This window comes from Hirundo rustica, chromosome 14, assembly GCF_015227805.2.
Source record: "Hirundo rustica isolate bHirRus1 chromosome 14, bHirRus1.pri.v3, whole genome shotgun sequence".
Taxonomy (NCBI): domain Eukaryota; kingdom Metazoa; phylum Chordata; class Aves; order Passeriformes; family Hirundinidae; genus Hirundo; species Hirundo rustica.
In genome coordinates, this window is record NC_053463.1 from 7,071,310 (window position 1) to 7,090,077 (window position 18,768).

General features: G+C 47.5%; 1 protein-coding gene across 1 annotated transcript; it reads left to right on the forward strand.

Annotated features, from left to right (window-relative positions):
• The first annotated feature begins 5,499 nt into the window (after nt 1–5,499).
• Nucleotides 5,500–13,324, forward strand: LOC120759208 (leukotriene C4 synthase-like). Its single transcript, XM_040078287.2, has 6 exons — nt 5,500–5,794; nt 8,107–8,356; nt 9,156–9,255; nt 10,254–10,324; nt 10,559–10,640; nt 11,156–13,324. Exons 2-6 carry the CDS (start codon nt 8,299–8,301, stop codon nt 11,280–11,282), a joined length of 438 nt encoding a protein of 145 aa, XP_039934221.1. The 5' UTR covers nt 5,500–5,794; nt 8,107–8,298; the 3' UTR covers nt 11,283–13,324.
• The last annotated feature ends 5,444 nt before the right edge of the window (nt 13,325–18,768 follow it).

An 18,768-nucleotide genomic window follows, 5' to 3' on the forward strand; every position in this document is an offset into this window, starting at 1 on the left:
CACCTCCGAGGTTCCGGATGCCCAGGGTTAGCTGGTCAGAAGTGGTGAACGGAATTTTATTCCTGGTTGCTGGGAGCAAACCAGCCAGCAGTGAAGGGTTTATAGGATTTGCTGCTGCTCGTATTTGTGATAGACGTTGCCTAGGAAAGGATTAGCTGTGGGGTCCAGAGGTGGTCCCGCGCCTGCCTGGCCTCCAAAGCCCAGCAGGAACAAAGAGTGTTCTCAGGACTCTGTCACTGCCTGAGTGCCCCGCTGCTAAGCTGAGCTGTGCCCAGCAGCAGCAGTGAGTGGGCACAGATGTGGCAGCATGATGAAGAGGAGGACCACAGCAAACCCCTGCTACCAGCCCACTGCATGGGGCTTTGAGCGGTCAACCTGGTGTTGAATTCCTCCAGAATTTTCTGTGGGAATATGTTGCGTTTTCTTGCATTGCTGTGGCTGGCAAAACCAAAATAACATTACAGTGAGGTGTGCATTCCCTCCCTTGGTTACAGAGGAAAATTTACTTTCAATCACTTGTTGTCAGTCTGAACTCTTGCCCAAAAAGGTGTCTAGAAATGGGCAAAAAAGTGTGCACTGTGGAGATGTACTGGAGGTTTCTTTTATGGGAATGTCTATAGGCCCTTGAAGTGTAGTATGAACATGAGACACAGCCTGTGGTGTCCTTATTATCTTTGTAGATAACTGAAAACCCTTTGGATGGGAAGCCAAGGCTGTCCACATCATCTGCAATCACCCTGAGAACCCTGCAGCCCTGCCCCACACCAGAGGGTTCTGCTTTGGAGCTGCTTGTTCATGACAAGTAAAGACAAGGGTCCTGATGATTGTATTAGCACCAAACATTTCTGCCCATTCTGTGTCATTCCAAGGCAATAGCAGAGCCTCTCCTCCAGGCTCACCTACTGAGTTTGAGCCTTGCTGCCTCTGCTGTTTGATTATAGGGGAATGAAAGGAAACTGTGCTTAGTGCTATTTCAGAAATCAAAGAACCTTTTTTTAAAAGCAGATGTAGGCAAGAGCACATCAACCAAAAAAGACAATAAGTGGGAATCTGGGATCCACAGGATTTTCTTCTAGTTCAGAGTAAGGAGAGTGAGCCACATAGCCCAAAGGGTGTCATGTTCTTGCTGCTCTTTACTGTCCTGATCTTAGCTTCATGCCAGTCTTCCATGCAGCTGACTGGAAAGCTGGAGATTGTTAAAACCCCCTAAATGTGGCCATATTAACAGCATTTCCAGGGAAAATGGTGAGCCAGAGGTTATGAAGAAGCACTGTGGTTGTGTGCAAGTGCAACAAGAGGTGCAGTATTCTCTGCAGAGTTAGGAGATGCAGAGGCCCCAGGGAATGTGGAGGTGGGGATTTATTTCAGAACTGGCTGGCTATTAAAGCAAGCAGAAGTTGGGGGGTGATATGCTTCCTTTGCTGCCTGGATGGATAGGGAAATGAAGGTGGTTTAGCCAGTTACAGAAAATGCTTGGCACAAGAGGGAAAGGAATGTTTAAGGTTTCACAAGTGAAACATGACAACCTTTGCTTTCATTTTCAAGTCAAATAGCTCAGAATTAGATCTTATCATTCAAGACTTCAATTAATCATGGGGCAAGTATTTTAACTGAAAGAAATAGGTCAAATTATAAAGGCAAGCTGCTACCAAGCTCAATGGAAACTCAAAAGAATGAGGAGGAATGAAGAAAGAGATCTGCTTAAGATTAATAAAATTATCATCTGCACCTTAGGGAATGTTTGTGTTCTCAAACACAAATTCCAAAGTCAAGAATATGGTGCTTTAGTTTTCCATCAAGACACTGGGCTGGGTAAGAGCTTGAATTCTTTCAGAGTGGGCTAAGTCCCCCAAAATGAAGAGGCTGAGCTGAGCTGCCCCCTCATTTGACTTTGTAGAAACTATTGGGTGCATATCAAATAAACTCACTATTTTGATTTTACATTTCCAGTTCATTTCTTTCATTGATTCTAAATGTCTCCCCCATTAGAATCTCCTTTTTGCAAGTGCATATACATGGAACTGGAATCAGTCACTGACTTTGTAGAAGCTCAACATTCTCTTTGTTATTTGGGATTATTTTAATCTAAGACTTCGTCCTGTGAATAGGTACATTTTAAATCTGTCCATCAACTCAGTATGAAGGGCCTTCCTTTCTGTTTCTTCTGGACAAGCCCCATCCAAGGTAAAAGTGGACTGAGCTTTCTGCAGTTCTAGACAAACTTTTGTTAGAGGATGTTTTCTGATACCTTTTTACAAGGCAGCAAAAAGAATCAGGGATCCTTCTCCCTTTATGAATATACAGATAAAAATCTGAGGCAAACTCAAAAATCCTGAAATTAAATTTGTTTCTAATTATTTAGTAATTTTTTTAACTGATTACAAGCCAGGGTCTGCTTTTGAGCTCTTAATAGATTATTAAATATATATTAAAAATCTGTGTGTGTGTGTGTGTGTATATATGTGTGTGTGTGTGTGTATATATATATATAAAACAAAGTTATATGTAATAAAAATATACATAATAAAAAATCTACCTCTATGAATCTGCTTAAGAAACCCTTCATTAAGGATGAAGATCCCTGGTAAGATAAATGATAAATTCTTATAATTTGAGGATTTGGGGAGTGATTTTAACTAATTTTCACAGGAGTAAAAAAAAGTGTTCTGCAAATAGTAGCTGACTGTGTTAATCTATTGTAAATATTGAACCTCTGGAAATAATAGGTGGAGATTTTTCTGTTTGCTTTAGCAATAACTTAAACACTGGTCCCTGATAAGTGCTGTACCAACAGACTGGATTCATTCTGGGTCTCTGCAAGTGCTGAACAGAAGCACTAAATTGTGATGTAAAGCAGCGAGTTTTACTCAGCTTCACACAGCATCTAGGCTTCATATGAGGCTGGAGGAGTCACGTTCGTGTGGCAGCTCTCCCCAGCCCTGCTGTCCCTGCAGTTGCCACCACTGTTGGGTACACACAGGTCAGCTTGACCTTGGCCAGTCTCTGATACACAAAGGCCACAAGAAATTATGGCCAGTAAGCAAAAACCCATCTGCTCCCACACTCACATCTTGCTCCCACGATCTCCAGTTGCTGCTGTCTCCCTGGTCTTGCGCCAGCAAGAGCTGTGGAGGCCAGCTCTGTTAAATTTCTCCTTTGGAGATGGGAGAAGAAACAGAGCTTGTTTGTGTTCCTCTGTGCTCAGTGCTGTGTGACCCGGGCAGCCTCTTCACTCTGCTTCCAGTGCACATGCAGCCTCCCAGCTGCAGCACGGTGTGTGTGCTCCTGGCTGTCTGTGTCCCACCCGCTGCCTGGGCTCCATTCCCCACCCAGCACATCACATGGGGCACCTTCTGGGGGAATGACAGTGAATGAGTTCAAAGAACAGTCCACGTGATGGTCTGCTCTCATCCACAGGATTTGCCTTTGATTCATTCTGAAGATATATTTCAAAACTTTTTGTCACTGTTGACATCAGTGGAGTTCTGCAGAAACATCTGTCAGTTTCCTGCCCTCAATGCCTTCTGCCCTTGCACAGTTTTGTCTATGGGGCTCATGCTGATGTCTATGGACACTCTGTGGTCTCATCCTCTGTATTTCTCTGGCTGAGCTGTGCCCCAGTGTTATAGACAGGGTGACACAGGGCAGGATGCTCAGCAGGACTCAGCTTTGGGCACAGTCCCGCAGCATTAAGCAGGGAGGGAAGAGCATCTCCAGTGAGGACCTATGGCAGATCTCCCCCCAAACCATCTCCTTTCCCTCAATCCCATGTGGAACAGAACTTCAGTATGAAAAGTCACCATAAGGCAGAGGGACTATTGTCCTCCTGATTGCCCCATCCCCGAAGATATGACTTTGCACAGCGACACCTCCCCACTTCAGGAAAATTCCCCTGACTCTTTCCCTGTTTCTGCCAAGCCAAGGGTCTCTTCTTTGCAGGACACCTATTAGGAATTCCAGACTTCCCTCTGGAAAATGTCTCCTTAGAGCTGTCCTCACTCTGCCCCTCTCCAATGCCTCGCCCAGCTTTATCTCATAACCAAGTAGGGCCAGCCAGCATCTGGGTGTGCTGATCCAAACAAGATAGAAATGCTGAACAGCTCTATTTTTTCACCTCTATAATTTGGGAAAAGGGAACTGCACTTCATGACCACTTTTCAACCTTTGATGTATTCTGCTATATCTTGTACACTTGTAATTTTTCTCCCACATCATTATAGGATAATACTAAGTGTATGTTAACATAAGAGCTTCCAAAGATGTTTGAAAGGCTTGTTTGTCCCTCTGCAAAGGGAAATCCTCCCCCTCCCTGACACATCACTCCAGAGATTTATTCTTCAAGTGAGCCACTTTCTGGCATTGTTCCTTTTTGTTTACCAGCTATTCCTGACTTTCTGTTGAACAAGAGGTAGGAAAATTGCCAAAACACATGGAAAAGGCTTTCCTTGTGTGACAATAACACAAGGCATGGCACGGCCAGAGAAACATTTAATTAATACTTTTAACAGATGTTGATCATAAATGAAGGGGCATAATTCATTTGCATGTACCAGTGCCTTCAGTTGATGAATTAAGGGGAGAGTTTTGGCATTGCTTTTATATTGATGTGCCCTCCAGTCAGACTTAATGTGTGTATGGATAAAGCTCACCAAACTCCATTAGAAGAAACTTTAAAAAAGTTTTTCCAAATTATCCCTAAGTAAATGAGTATATATATTAATTTATGTGGTTTTCCAAAGGCTCAGCTTTCCATCTTGCTTTCTGGAAAATTACCTTTTTATGTTTTCCCTGTTTGATCTCTAAAGTGATCACCTTTACTTCACCATTCAAGCAGCCCAGAGAATGGTTTGGCCCCTATAAATTTTGCTGTAACTAAATATTTGTGAACATTTATGTGACCTCTTTGATCTGCCATAGATACATAAATGCCAGGAATGTAGTGTGAAATCTCTCTGGATGAGCAGGCTAAGGCACATCTCCAATATACATTGAGTTTGTACTCCAGGAGATGAGTAGTCTAATGCCAACCTGGATGTTGCTGACAAAACCAACCACCTGCTCTTTTACCTGAAAGGAGGACCTTCTGGATAGAAGCTCATTTTAGGAAAATACGGCAATTCTTGTCACGCAAAGTTTTTATGTTTTTTCAACATACAAAACCCAGAATATATTTCAATGTGCTCAGGAGATCGGATCTAGCTTATGCCTTGCTCTGAGTCCTGTTGGGAATCACAAAGCAGAAATTGTCTGCAGCTGTCCCCACTTCCTCGGAATATGTGGCCAGCTGTGCCTTCCTAAGGGATAAAATAATTAATTCTTTTTTTTTTTTCTTGCCGTATTTTTAGCATGTCCTTCCTTTCACAGATGGACATCCAAGAATTCCAGAAAAATCTCAACACATGTAGGTCTGAGTTTAAGAGAAGTCTCCACGGGAATGGGAGGTTAGGAGGGCGCATTGCCAAGCCCACCACCCCACCCTGAGGAGCTGCACTTGAACAGAGTTGCTCGGGGCTAAGCTCTCTTTCTTTCTCTCGAACTAGAAAAAAATCTTTCTTCTCTGTGAGAAAAAAACTCTTTTGAATGAACTTTCCCCTCTTTTTTTCTTTGTGGTTATTACAAAGACAGTAACTGTTCTGACAAGAAGTTCCACAGTCACGGGTTTGGATATACGTAGTGGCCGCAAAAGGATTCAGAGGGAAAGGAAGCACCAGTACAACCTGCATTAGAAAATATTTCCATATTTGTGCAATAGGATTGGAAGAACGAGGTGCCTCCATGCTTCACAGCTGAAGGGGTGAGTTGCTCATCTGCAAAACGTTCTCCTTTCCACTAACAGAAAGCTCTTGAGCCATTGTAAGCTCCTGAAATACATTTCCAGGGGATGTTACTGCATGTAGCAGTGCTGGATTCAGCACTACTGGCTTCTCCTTGCCCTGCTGCTCCGGGCAAGTAATAGATGCAGTAAACTCTATGGATACTTAAAACTCCTCCAAGGCATTGTGTTGATCAATTTTCTTCCTAACATTATTTTTAATCCCTATTGGTGTTGTGGTCCGGCTTAGAGTACATCTCTACAGTGAAAGTTAGGATGCAGATAGGATTATTGGCTGCAGGAAGAGGTGGCAGAAGCAACCGTGGCAGAAGCAACCATGGCATGGAGAAATGACTCAGTGGGAGGTGTGAGGACTTTGGTCTGTGCCCTCTGACGCGGGGCCACATTCACACCAAGTGCAGAGCCAGGGAGTGGGAGAGGGGTACAGCATTTCAGTAACTCCTGCTCAGCAAATCCACCCTGAGGTGCGCCTGGGACTGCAAGACTTGCCTTTGCCTAGAAGGGAACTTGTCTGTGTCAGCTTCAGAGGGTGAGGTTTTGCAATACGTTGTGGTCCACGGGTGCTGAGGCTGCCCACCCATGACAGTCTCACCCGGGGCAATTGGTGCTGGGACCGGGGTACTTGTGCCTGTTCCTTATGAGCACTAAGGAAGAATGGAAAATAAAGTGAGTTCTGATGGTCAGAAACAGGGACAAGTAAAATGTTGTGCTCTTCAGGAGTTTATAAACAGCTAGAAAAAATATGCTTAGGGAGGAGGGAGGGGGGAGATGTGTTCTTGTTTATTCATTCATCTTGCTATTAGCCTTTATAATATTTAGACCATGCTAGATGATGACACTAGAAGTATTTTGTGTTTACTGATGATCTGGAGAACAGGAATGCTCTGTGGCAGCCTGTGCAGCTCCTCCTGGCCCAGATTCCATTGCACACATTTGACACTGTTGATGCAGCTCATAGTGAACTGTCATCTGAACTCAAATCTTTTCTGCTTGGTTGTTTCCTTTATTTTCTTTCACTAGCAGGCTGTTATCAGACAGGAGCAGAGGGAAATCAAACATCATTAAGCACTGCATGGCCTCTGCCCTTCTTGAGCTGACACAGGGGAGTTCTTAATTTCTTTGACAACTAAATAGAAGAAAACAAAACACAGTGTTCCTCATATTTCTAAACAGTCGTTGCAATGAAAAAGGTTCAATTCTGAAACAAAAGAATTAATCTTAGAGCTGGTGTTTGAAAAACAATGGGGTGTGTATTTGATATTTGGAAAAATACTAAGCTGGGACATTGTTATAGCCATTTTGGGTGTCTTTATAACTTATAGAGAGGCAGAAAACCAGAACCAGCATATTGTTTCTCAGAAAGCCTATCAAAGACATCCGGAGTACAATGGAATTTCTGTAAACTGCTTTAATATAACTTTCTATAACAGTGGTGTTCAACGATCACTTTGTCTTAACCTGCTTTCCTTTTTCCCTGGTCTGATGGGAGAATTCTTTGAATGAAGAGAGAGGGAGGAAACAAAGTTGGTGGTCCCAACATCTTCTGCCTGTGCCAAACGTTGTGCTGTTAGATGGCAACTAGATAAATGGGTCTCTTCTGACACGTGAAAATGTAATTTTCTTTTTGCTATGTGCTGATGAATTCTGCAGGTTTTTCCCCACAAGGAACTCACTCTGGCGTTTATGGTGAGAATTCATTGGGCTGAGGATTGATCATAAGCCTTAAATGCACATCTCCCAGCCTTTCTGGGATGAGGGTGGCTCTGAAACCCCCTTGGTGTCTGACAGTCATTCTGCAGAACCTATCCCCAGATAAAAATATCAGTGTGCAGGACAGATCTAGAGACCTTTTATGCTTTGTCACATCCTCTCTTACCCTCTCAGAGAGTTTTTCATGTAGGGTCTCAGTGCTGTGGCCATAAGTCATTCTCCGTGTCCAAGACATGCTATCCAGAGTCTGTGTAGGATTATATACACAGGGATATGTACCTTGGAATGCTGACTGTGCTCTGGTGTGACACAACCGCCCAAGCAGAGCTTTCTTCTGCAACATCAGCAAAGGGGATGTGCCCTGGCCTAAAGCAATTGCCCTGGGGGCAGTGCATTAGTGGGCTATTGAGATTTGTCCATCCATTCAGCTCCCAGTTCCCTTATCTCTCACATTTCTCTCTGTACTGGCTTTTCCACTTCCTCATAACTCCGTTCCTGGAAAAGGGCGGGTGGGAACGGAAATACTCCATTAAACCTGTCTCCACTGATTTCCATTTCTACAGCGCATATGATGACGGGCAACAGGCTCCTCCTAGGTGTGGGTATCACAGCCTAAATCTTTGCTTAGCTTGTTTAATTAGAACAAACCTAGGCTGCCAGATACCATCACAAACTGACACATCAGCAAGGACTGAACCTGGCCAGAGGAACTTCTGATCAAGTAATAAGATTTTCTAAGGTCTGGAAAAGACGGTATGTTGGATCAGATTCATTGGCTGGCTGCTGTGACAGTCCTGGGAGTCCTGGAGCAAGGTAGGGGCCATTGGATGCATGTGCTCAAATACTGGCTGGATCAATCTACTCTAACTCCACTGATTTTCTTTTGCTTTCATATTTAATGTCTCCTGTTACACTAGCACTTCACTGCTTTTCATACAGTGAACTGACATGTCTTGTCTGGGTTCTGGAGTGCATTTAACCAAACTAGTGCAAGGGAAGCCCCTTCTCTGAACTGACCTAGCCCCTTTATTCAGAAATTTTTTGGTAGATCTCTCCCTCTACAAACATGCAGAATTTCCCTCTTTGGGTTTACAGCAGCTCCTGAAGTGCATGTATATGTGAGCATACAAAGAGCTCTGCGGTGTGAAAAGGATGCGCTGTGGTGGGTCACATGGAAAAACTCCCAGCCATGGGTCCACCTTGCATGACAATTTAATTCAATGTCTGGTTGGCTTATCTGTGGCATCAGTTCCGTGCCTACACAGATATCAGAATTTAGAAGAGGAAAAAACCTAAAAGAATTTAAAAAAACGTGACGTTGTCAGTAGTAAAGTGCATCTGAATTGTGTAACAATTTTACCATCTGCTGATTATGCAAGAAAGCAGATAACACTGGTAGTACGTGACTGTATATTCCTTGCTTCTATAGCTACTATAGTTCAGGGTAATTCCTTTTACCTATCTAAAAAGTACCTGGGATTTTATTCTAACTTTCTCTGCTGTGTGGGGGTGTGGGGTTAGGAGGAGACTGCAGATCTTTTTCCCCAGCTCCTGACTCCACCGTGCCCAGTCACAGGACTGACCACTGCTATTTTTCTCTCTTTTGCTGCAGCCTACTTCTTCCTCCAGGTGATCTATGCTAGGAGGTTGTTTGGTATTTCTCCTCCAAAGATCTCAGGCCCTCCTGAATTTGAAAGGATCTTTCGTGCACAGTAAGGAACTCCTCTTACCTGATATTTGTCAGATCTCATGTAACCGCACTGCCTTTCCCCTGCTTTGCTTCTCCTTTCCTGGATTGTAATTAAGCAATTACCTCCCTCAAGGTTAATTAATAGATTGAAGAGTCAGCATCAGGATTGGGTTGGCTCTTGAGTCCTAAACCAGCCATTGCTGATAGAAACAACACAGGAATATCTACTGTACAGTAAAGGGCTCCTAAAGACCCCGAGACATAGACTGGTTTTATCCAAGTGGTGTCCAAACCTCAGGCAACTTCAGCCCTGCTCTGAATCTCACTCATGGGGAAGGACAAGTTCCCAGAGAATCTCAGCTGGAGCTGGGATGAGGATAATCCAGCATCTCTGCCGTGACTTCTGCACTGGGGCTGCAGTGGGGAGGGAGGAGCTTCCACCTTTGTTGTAGCTGGCCACTGAGAAAAAAGCAACTGAGTAGCTGGAGCTGGATTCCCTCAGCCATCCCCTTCTTTGTTCCTTCGCTAGCCTAGACTCAGCTTCATCCAGTATCCTTTGGTGCTACTGTGACTTTGGGAGGACAGGGCATGGCATACAAACAATCCCAACAGTTATAAGCTCCCTCCAACTCCTGCACAAAGCCTAGGCTGCTCTGGCCTTATCTCCTGGAGGGACAGACCTTCCCTACAGCTTGGGGCTTTGGGGCGTTGACAGCAGGGTTTGAGCTGCAGCACTTGGGAAGGAACAAAGGGAGTGATTCATGGAGGCTTTCTGTGCACAGTCTGAACTGGGAAACTTTTACTTCATTCCTGGTACCCTGGAGACCCTGTTCTTTCCACTGTTTAATTTCTGTGAATAAAGCTGGGTCAGGACCTGCGGGAAACCAGCAAGCCTGGAGGCTTCTTATGACATCTGTTGTGACAAGCAAAAGCATCCAGTGTCTGGAAACTGCTAGAGGAAGCAAAAGAGGAAGAGCTTCCTTCCTTTCCCTAGTTTATGGCTTTCCTCTTTCCTGCCAGGGTGAACTCCTCTGAGTATTTTCCCATCTTCCTGGCACTTCTGTGGCAGGCTGGACTCTTCTTCCATCAAGGTGAGAATATCCCATTACCTGGTTTATCACTGGAACTGTTGCCCTGCATGCTGGCTCAGTCCTCAGGCCCTGCTCAACTTCTGAACAACAAATTAAGCAGTAATTCTATCTCTGATGGGAGGGTAGAGCCAGAGGACACAGAGTCTCTGTTCCTTCACTTTGGGCTACCTCCTTGGCTCCAAGCAGCTCTGAAAAGCTTTTTGAGGTGGTCACTGTGATCTCTCCTAAGCACAGGTCTGGCTGCAGCCTTGGGTCTGCTCTATCTCTATGCCCGCTACTGCTACTTTATGGGATACATGGCATCATCCTCAGAAAGGTAAACACACTGATGGACACTCTGGCGTGCTCTTACACACAGTTACACACCCTTGCACACTTTTATACGCATACTCTTGCAGACTCTTACACACTCACGCACACTTACATGCTCAGACACACACACAGCTACACATACACACACCCACACACAGCAGCACTCAGGGGAGTACAGGGTAACCCCTGGGGGGTTGTGTTTGGGAACATAATGTGCTTTGGGAAAGCTCAAGACACTTGGGTGCTCTGGGGTTCCTGCATGACTCAGCCTCCTCTCCGAGGCATTATGTGAACATGGATACAGGGCTGGGGCAGCAACGCAGGTGCTGGGCAAGGCTGGAGCTGCCCCAAGCCCTTTTGTTGGTGTGTGTTTGCTCCCTTGGGGTGGAAGCAGGACATGGGACCCCACGCAAGGGGCAGGGGACAGGCAGGGGCTGCCTTTCCACCCACTTCTGCAGGGAGGAAGGGGCTGTTCCTAGGCAGGAAGCTGGGTATCAGTAACTGCCTCTCTCCCATCAGACTCGTCCCGATATACTTCAGCGCTGGAGTTCTCTGGATTCTCATTGCAGTCTCAGCCCTTGGCATCCTGCATTTCTTCCTCTGTCACTACGTAGGGTTGAACGTCCTCCAGCTTCTCACAGCATGACCCATTCCTCCGTGTTTCTTCACTGTCCTCATCCTCATTTCCTGCCCCCTCCTGCCCGCCTTAACAGACTGGTTGCAACTTGACAGCCCTCAACAGGAAATCCACCCTCACCCGGGGTTTTAACATCTCCTTCCTCACTGCCCAGCACTGGCAGGAACTGCTGAGCTGTGTAGAGATACTTTTCCCCCATGGCACTTTGTGTGCCAAGTGCTCCACATCTGGCTGCTCCATCGTGTCTGGTGTGGAAACAACAATCCCAAACAAGGACATATAAAAGCAAACTCTTCTCAGTCTTAGTTTCCCAGTGAGTTGCCAAAGGGAAGTGCCATGTGCTCCCCATCCTCCAGTGGCTCTGCCCTCAGCCCAGGCACAGAACACGGATTCATGCCAGTTTTCCAAAGCTCACACCTAAGAAAGGCATTTGGAACAGATGTGGGCTGAGGCATAACAAAAGAGGTGAGGGATAAACTGGAGCAGCCACCAACATGTTGTGCAAAAGTCTGTTGGTGCCCTCACGCTGGTTATCAGCCACTGCTGTAAATTGGACTGTGCAAACTCATCACCACTGCTGCGTGTGCCACTTTGAGCTCAGCCCAGAGACAACAGGTACAAATAAAAGGTCACTGAACTTGCTGTCCTGGGTGTCTCTTTGTGAGTCTGCAGAGAACAGAAACATGAGTGTTTGAGTGCAAGGTGGCTGGCTGCCTTTGTTTCCCTGACATGCAGCCCAACAAAGCCTGCAACCCTGTATGCCATGGGAGGAGAGCTCTGAGGAAGGAGAAACTGATTTTTGGAGATGTTGAGTTCATGGGTTGGGTGCTGAGCTGCTCAGCACCAAAAAGTGGTTTACCCAGTGTTCAGGTCCCTCCCACATCAAGAGGGGCTGGGTTTTCATGAGTCCAGTGTTCATAATACTGATGCTTTTGGCCACTGGTCCCTTCATGTTGGTGCCCCAGCTCAGGAAATCCCAGCAGTGCTCCATGTGTCATGTGGGGAATTCACACCAAACCCAGAGAGTGAAAGAAATTGCACGAGCATGATGCCAGTCCAACCACATTATAAAGCCTACTGCTCTCCCCTCCTTTTCCCAGCAGTAGGAATATCTGGACTGTCAGAACAAAAGGCAGGGGCTTTTTGGAAGAAATTATTATTTTTTCACATCGTTTCTTTTCCTTCCGTGCATTTTAAATTGGCTTCTCCAGCAAAGCCCCCAGTCCATTTCAGGCTCTCCTGCCCTGGAGTCATGCTGCTGCATTGAAATTGGCAAATGCTGCAGGGCAAGGCTTAAAGCCAAACAAAAACTGTACAATACTTGTCTCCGCAAAGTTTTCCGTGCAGCAAGGTCCCATCCTCACTGGAATCTTCAGGTGTCACAGCAAGATAAACAATAACTTTCTCCTGGCATCTTTGGTGACACATTTCAGAAAAGTCTGAGCATAGTGTAACCCCGACTGTGCCTTAGCAAGGTCAAGAAGGAACAAATTTCACAGTGAGATTTCACTTAGCCTTTGCATTAACAGGCCCTACCATCTCCTGAAGTTTCCCCCAGTCCTCACCTTTTTACCAGTATAACCAGACACATCCCAGAGAGTTAATGCAGAAGGACCAGCCCCAGCTGCTGGTGCAGGTCCTGACTCTGCATCAAAACTCTGCTTTCTAGGTTTTGTCCAAGTGGCTGCTCACTGGTTCTGTAGACATGTTACCCTGGTTTTTCTGAGTTTTTTATAGCCTTTTAGATTTTCATAAATGGAGTCAGATTTTTAGTTACTGTACAATATTAAAAGCAGTTCTACCTTTTCCCCACAGATGTAACATAAACAAATCCTTTGTTTTTCATTCTCTGTCCTTTGTTTGCATATTTCTAACCTGAAAACAATTGTAACTGACGGCTGGTCTGGCCAGTTGGCTTGAGAGGTGAAAACACTAAAAGCCAATCTTCTGCTAGACCCACAAATGTATAAAAAGTAAGAAATAAAACAAAGAGGCGCTCTCCGCCCTGGATTCAGCCTTGAGCTGGACGGAGAAACCTCTGCTCTGCGAAACCTCTTGTCTGCGTGTGGCTGCTTTGTGTGTCTCAGTGACACAGACACAATCTGTCTTTTATCCTACAACCAGTTTTCTAAACCTGCTGTATCAGCCTGGAGCCACTGCCCACCTCAGCCCGGCTTGTGTCTGCTCTGTGTGTGACAGGGCCGCAGGATGACTCAGAGGAGGGAAATTAATGATTCAGCAGTGAGATTGTAGCCGGCTTCTCCCCTTGGATGCACAGAAACCATTAAAAATCCTGGCACGGTGCAGTCAGGCTCTGGTCTTGGTGGCTGCCACCACCAGTTCTGCCACAGAAAATGTGACGGGCACATCATCAGCCCTTCAAACCACTGTCAGAGGGGTCATTTCAGGTGCCCCGAGCAGAAGGGAAGCTGCTCCCCTCCACCAGGGCTGCTGTCATTGCTCTGCTGCTTGATCAGCCACAGAAAACCACATCAGTCGATGGTTCAAACAATCGATGATTTGGGGATTTACTCAATTCCTGATGCTGCTGCCCAGCATGCTGTGCCAGCGCTGTGTGGCACCAGTTTGCCCACCTGAACGTGCTGCAGAAGTGCTGAGGGGCCGCTGGGCTGCCACAGGGTGTGCTGGGGGCTGCACCTGTCACGCCGGGTCACCGTCCCGCAGGTGTGAAAGACACCCCGTGAACAATTTGAAGGTGATCCAGCCGCCAGCGGCACTGCTGCGCTCCCGTGGGCTCTGCTCCAGCGCTGGGAGGAAGGCTCCCACCGCTGCCCGCGCCATGGGCTCCAGGCCCACGCCATCGGCCCCGCTCCCGTCGGGATTCGTGTCCCTGTTCCCCCGAGATGCTGTCTCCGCTCCTCCCGGGATTCGCGGCCGCCCCGGCCCCGGTCGCTTCTCCTGGCCGTCGGCAGAGGGCGCCGGTGCCCCGCGGCGGAGCGCGGGCGGGGCCGGGGGCGGCGGGGCCCGGGGGCTCCAAGGGCAGCGAGCGCCGGCGGCTCCGGGCCCGCTGCCGCGCCCCGGCACCGCTGCCTGCACCCCGAGAGGGGCCCGCGGCAGGGCTCACCAGGCAGCCGGCGCGGCCACGGCCTCTGGCACTCATCCGCGAAACCGCCTGCTTCCAGTTTGATCCGTGCTGGGCCAGGCTCTGGCTTTGAGGTATTGGGTAGGGGAATCCTGGAACCTCGCAGGAATCTCCTAGGGACGCTTTCGACAGACAGAAAGCAAAGCGCTCTGCGGACTCCAGAGCTCCTTCCTGCTTTCTCCCCTTCCAGCTGCCAGTTCATTGCCAGCGGCGGGGAGAAATAACGTCTGGCGTGCGGTGTTTGGAAGCAAGTCCGCTCTGATAGTGCCGCAGGCTCCCAGGATAAGCAGCCGGCCGGATAGGAGGCCGGCAGAGAGCAAAGGAAACCCGCAGAATCAGCGAGAACTTTTTTATCACAAGAGGTACAGAGGCTGAACTTGTAAACAAGGCTCTGTCCCCGGCGGGGCGAGTTCCATGCGGGTGATGGTGGAAGTGCAGAGCTCTGTCCCCGCGCAGAGCAGCTGCCCCCCGCCGCAGGCACCCCCGGCACGCAGGGGTTCCCACCGCCCTGTTCCCACCGCCGCGTTCCCAGGACCCCAGCCAGGTTCCTGAAAGGATTTCGGATCACGGTGCACAAGTTCGTAGCTTGAAAACTTCAAGGGTACCCACGAGTACTTTCCTATCCGTGACGTGCCTGATAAGGGCACGGATCGGTTTGCTGCGGGCAGCGGCGGCTTTACAAGTGGCCACCAGACCGAAATATTGTGCCCTGGCATGAGAAAGAACAGCACCGGTGCCCCAAATCCCACGGAAGAGCACCCCAGTCCCTCCAGAGCACGCCTTGTGGGACGGATGTCGGACACCCTTGAATTTCCCGGGGAAGCAGAGCTGCTAACTTTCTTTGGGGGGGTGTTTGGGAGGGAAACACCCAAAGGAAGGTGCAGCTGGTGACCCCGGCTTTGTGGCACTGGCATGTCAAGCAGGTTTCCATAGCACCAGTATCCATAACATGGGGCCAAGGGGAGGGAGAGAAGTAGGTCAGACAGGGCTAACAATACCCAGACAGGGCTATCTGTGGCTCAGCCTGACCCAGGAAAGGGGTGAAACGGAGAAGAATGGGAGAAGGAAAGAAAGAAAGAAAAAAAAAAAACAAAAAAACAAAAAAACAAAACAAAACAAGAAGTATCCACAGTCTGAGCAATGTATTTTTTCCCTCAGAAAAATAAGGACCTTTTAAAGCCACCTTTGTGTATCAGCGCTGAGCAACCGAGACTAGCACCCACCTCCTGCCCATCTGACAACAGGCTACAAGGGAATTCAAATGCTAATTTGGAGCCAGACTTCTCAATGGGCCTTTATTTCTGTGGCAGCACCAGGATCAGAGCTCTGGGGAGCCAGCCGGCAGGAGCTGTGAGGATGTAGTCTCCAGAGCAGGACTGAGGACGCTTCCCCTTTCCCCTCACCATTCCTCACCGTCACTTTGTTACCCCTTGTCTTAGTTTTACTTGTTTACATGCAAACAACTTCAAGGGCAAGGAAGAAGAAAGGCGGGCACATGGAGTTGTGTGAGTGAAATGCCCCTGCTAGTGACCTATTTTATGTGCTGAGTCTGCAGAGGCCTCACTGTCATCGTCACAGCATTTTGGGGGTTGCCTGCTTTGCAGTTTGCTCATTTTGAGCTATGTGTCCATCAATGCCAAGAGTAGATAGAACATTATGGGCAGTGAGATCCAGAACCCTCTTGATCTGAGCAAACATGGACACACAGATCTGCTGGGCGTGTAACAGAGCAAGGTCAGGGGAAGGAGTGCTTTGCTCAAGGGGAATTGGAGAGTGTGGGTGCAAGAGCACAACCCTCACCGGAGAGGCTGAGATGGACTGGGGTGAAGAGAGTGACTGTGGCTGACCTGTGTCATACCTGCGGTTGGAGAACACCATGCTTGGCTTAAACATCATCCCCCCACCATCACAGAGGAGGATGCAGCAGTGGATGCAGGCACAGGGTGTTTCAGACAGGCCAGTGATAGCAGGCCTGTCACCTGCAGACAAGTTCTCCCTTTACATTAACCACAGGCCACAACCCAGTACAGTAAAAACCATTCCTGCACTTGATAATTTAGTAAAGTCTAAGCAAAACCAAGGCTATCTACAACTTTGTATTGTAGCAGGTCGGGAGGCCAGGAAAATCCACATTCTAAAATTACAATTTGCTCATTCTCATCAATTTTCTACCTCCCAGCAATTACACTTGTAAGAGAGCTCCAAGAATTCACCTTTCCCCAGGAAAGGGCAGAGCCACAGCATATATAAGATGGACAGGGCTTAACATGGCCCTTTGTGAATGCCCTCCCTCCAAAGGAAAACTGACCACCTGCTGTGGAACCTTAGAGAAGAGCATGCCCAGCTCCAGCCTCAGCAATGCTGTGCTAGACTCTGTTCAGGGACCAAAGGTAAAAGTTATGTAGGAAGAGCAAAAGGGTCAGGACTCAGGAGGACTCACAGAGCACTTCTGGACTGAGAGAATAGAAGAAGATCTGTGCCTGAGCATGTGGCACTGGTTGACAGGAGAGAGGTGGGTGACCCCAAATTACTAAAGCAATATTGCCTGCAAGAGTAAAAGTCAGGGATCATCATTTCAGTGAGGTCAAAGCCAGTGAGTCTCTGCTTCTGAGCCTGCAGTTGGCGAGAGGCTAAAATAGGCTCCATTTCATGAATGCGGTTGGCCAGGATCACAAGAGCTCAGGACTGCTGCCTGCCCTGATACCGTACCACAGTGGTCTGAGTCACCCCACTGTGCAGCATCTACATCTTTACAGCTCGTTCTCCTTTGGGAGGGCACGAAGAAGTGCAGACGAGGCTCCTTGGAGGTATGTGAATGGCCCCTTTCCCTCCCCTCTCCTGTCCGGGCAGCACACGGATGAAGTGCCAAGGTGCTGTGAATGTTCTGCCTGAGTGAAGGAGCCTTTCCCGGGAGCAGCCTGATGAGCTCAGCACGGCGCTGCTCAGCCAGATGGCTCCTGGACCAGAGCTGACTCATGCCCACAGAGCTCAGGCAGCAGAACATGCAGACACCTGCAGCACGCTGTGGGAGACACCTCACCCCGGCTGGCCCTGCACTCACAGTGGGGCAGCTCCAGTGGTAAAAACCAAGGGTTCTGCCCACTGCTGTAATTCTAAAACGGAAACCGTGACAGGCCTGGGTTCCACTGACAGAGAAACACCAGGCTGATGAACTCGCAGCCCAGCCCTGAAAGGGTGCAACCATTGAGCTCTTCATTCTCAGAGTGGCAAAGGATGGTGAGCACAAGCCGTGGATAAGCTAATGAAACAAAGAGAAGGGTGATAGCTTCTCACAGTGCAGCAATGGCCTCAGAGAGAACAAGGGACTTGGGTATCTGCTTTCCACTAAAACAGTCTTTATCAACCTCCCCGCTGTTTTCCAGCTTGGTTTCTTAGTGAATTTCCCAGCTTAGGAAAGCTGGGAAACGTGAGCTACATCCAATCCATGATGCAGACCCCCATTTTCAGAGAAATGAATAAAGGTAAAAAAGGCAAAAAGGAAGAAAGATTAAGTGTAGCCAAAAATCCTTTTAAATTGTCCAAAGCAAACTTGGGAGGGAGACTGCACTGGCAAAGCTGTGAGCTAGCAGCATTAGTGGGTGATGAATGCGGCCATGTTGTCTAAAATGGCAGAACACACATCATGCATTTTTAATAGCATTGTTAACTTCTATTTGTCACAGTGTCACAGCTAGAGGCTGTTTCAAAAAGCATGGGAAATAACAGGTTATAATTGAATGGTAGGGCTTTTGACTGGAGGTCACACACAGAGAAACATACAAAGCATTGGTAGTATAAGCCTTCCATGTATTCCCTGTTTTCAGCCCACATGAAAATAAAGTCGGCTGCAGCAGTGTTTACTGAGAGTTAATCAGGTTTGCAGATTAACTGTAAGATCCTGAATTATAGGTGTTTATATGCAAACATGAGGCACATGCAACACACATAGCTGAGACATGAAAAATGAACTGTGATGGTGGCAGCAGAAGAAATGGATAACAGCTAAGGAGGAAAGGGAAAGCGCATACAGTGATGATGGTCTGAGTTCTGTCATCTCTTCAGAGCAGGTATTTAAGTTCTGATCAATTCTCCCTGTAATAGCAAATGCTGGTCCATGAAAGATTTCTTGGTAATTATTTTTTTTGCATTACAACAATATCTCCAAAACCTACTCAGAAATGGGCTTTTTACTCCCAGACACACAGTGTCTCCATATGCTTGGATGACTATGGAACCCTCTAACCAGAGCTGCAGATTTCCTTCGTTATTTTCTTGCCCTGGAAAGAAGTGCAAGCAAGGTAACAAAGAGAGACTGGTATAAAACAGAAAATTCTTGAGCAGGTAGCAGGTTACAAGAGCTTTACTTCGCTCCAGGTCCACGTGTACACTCAG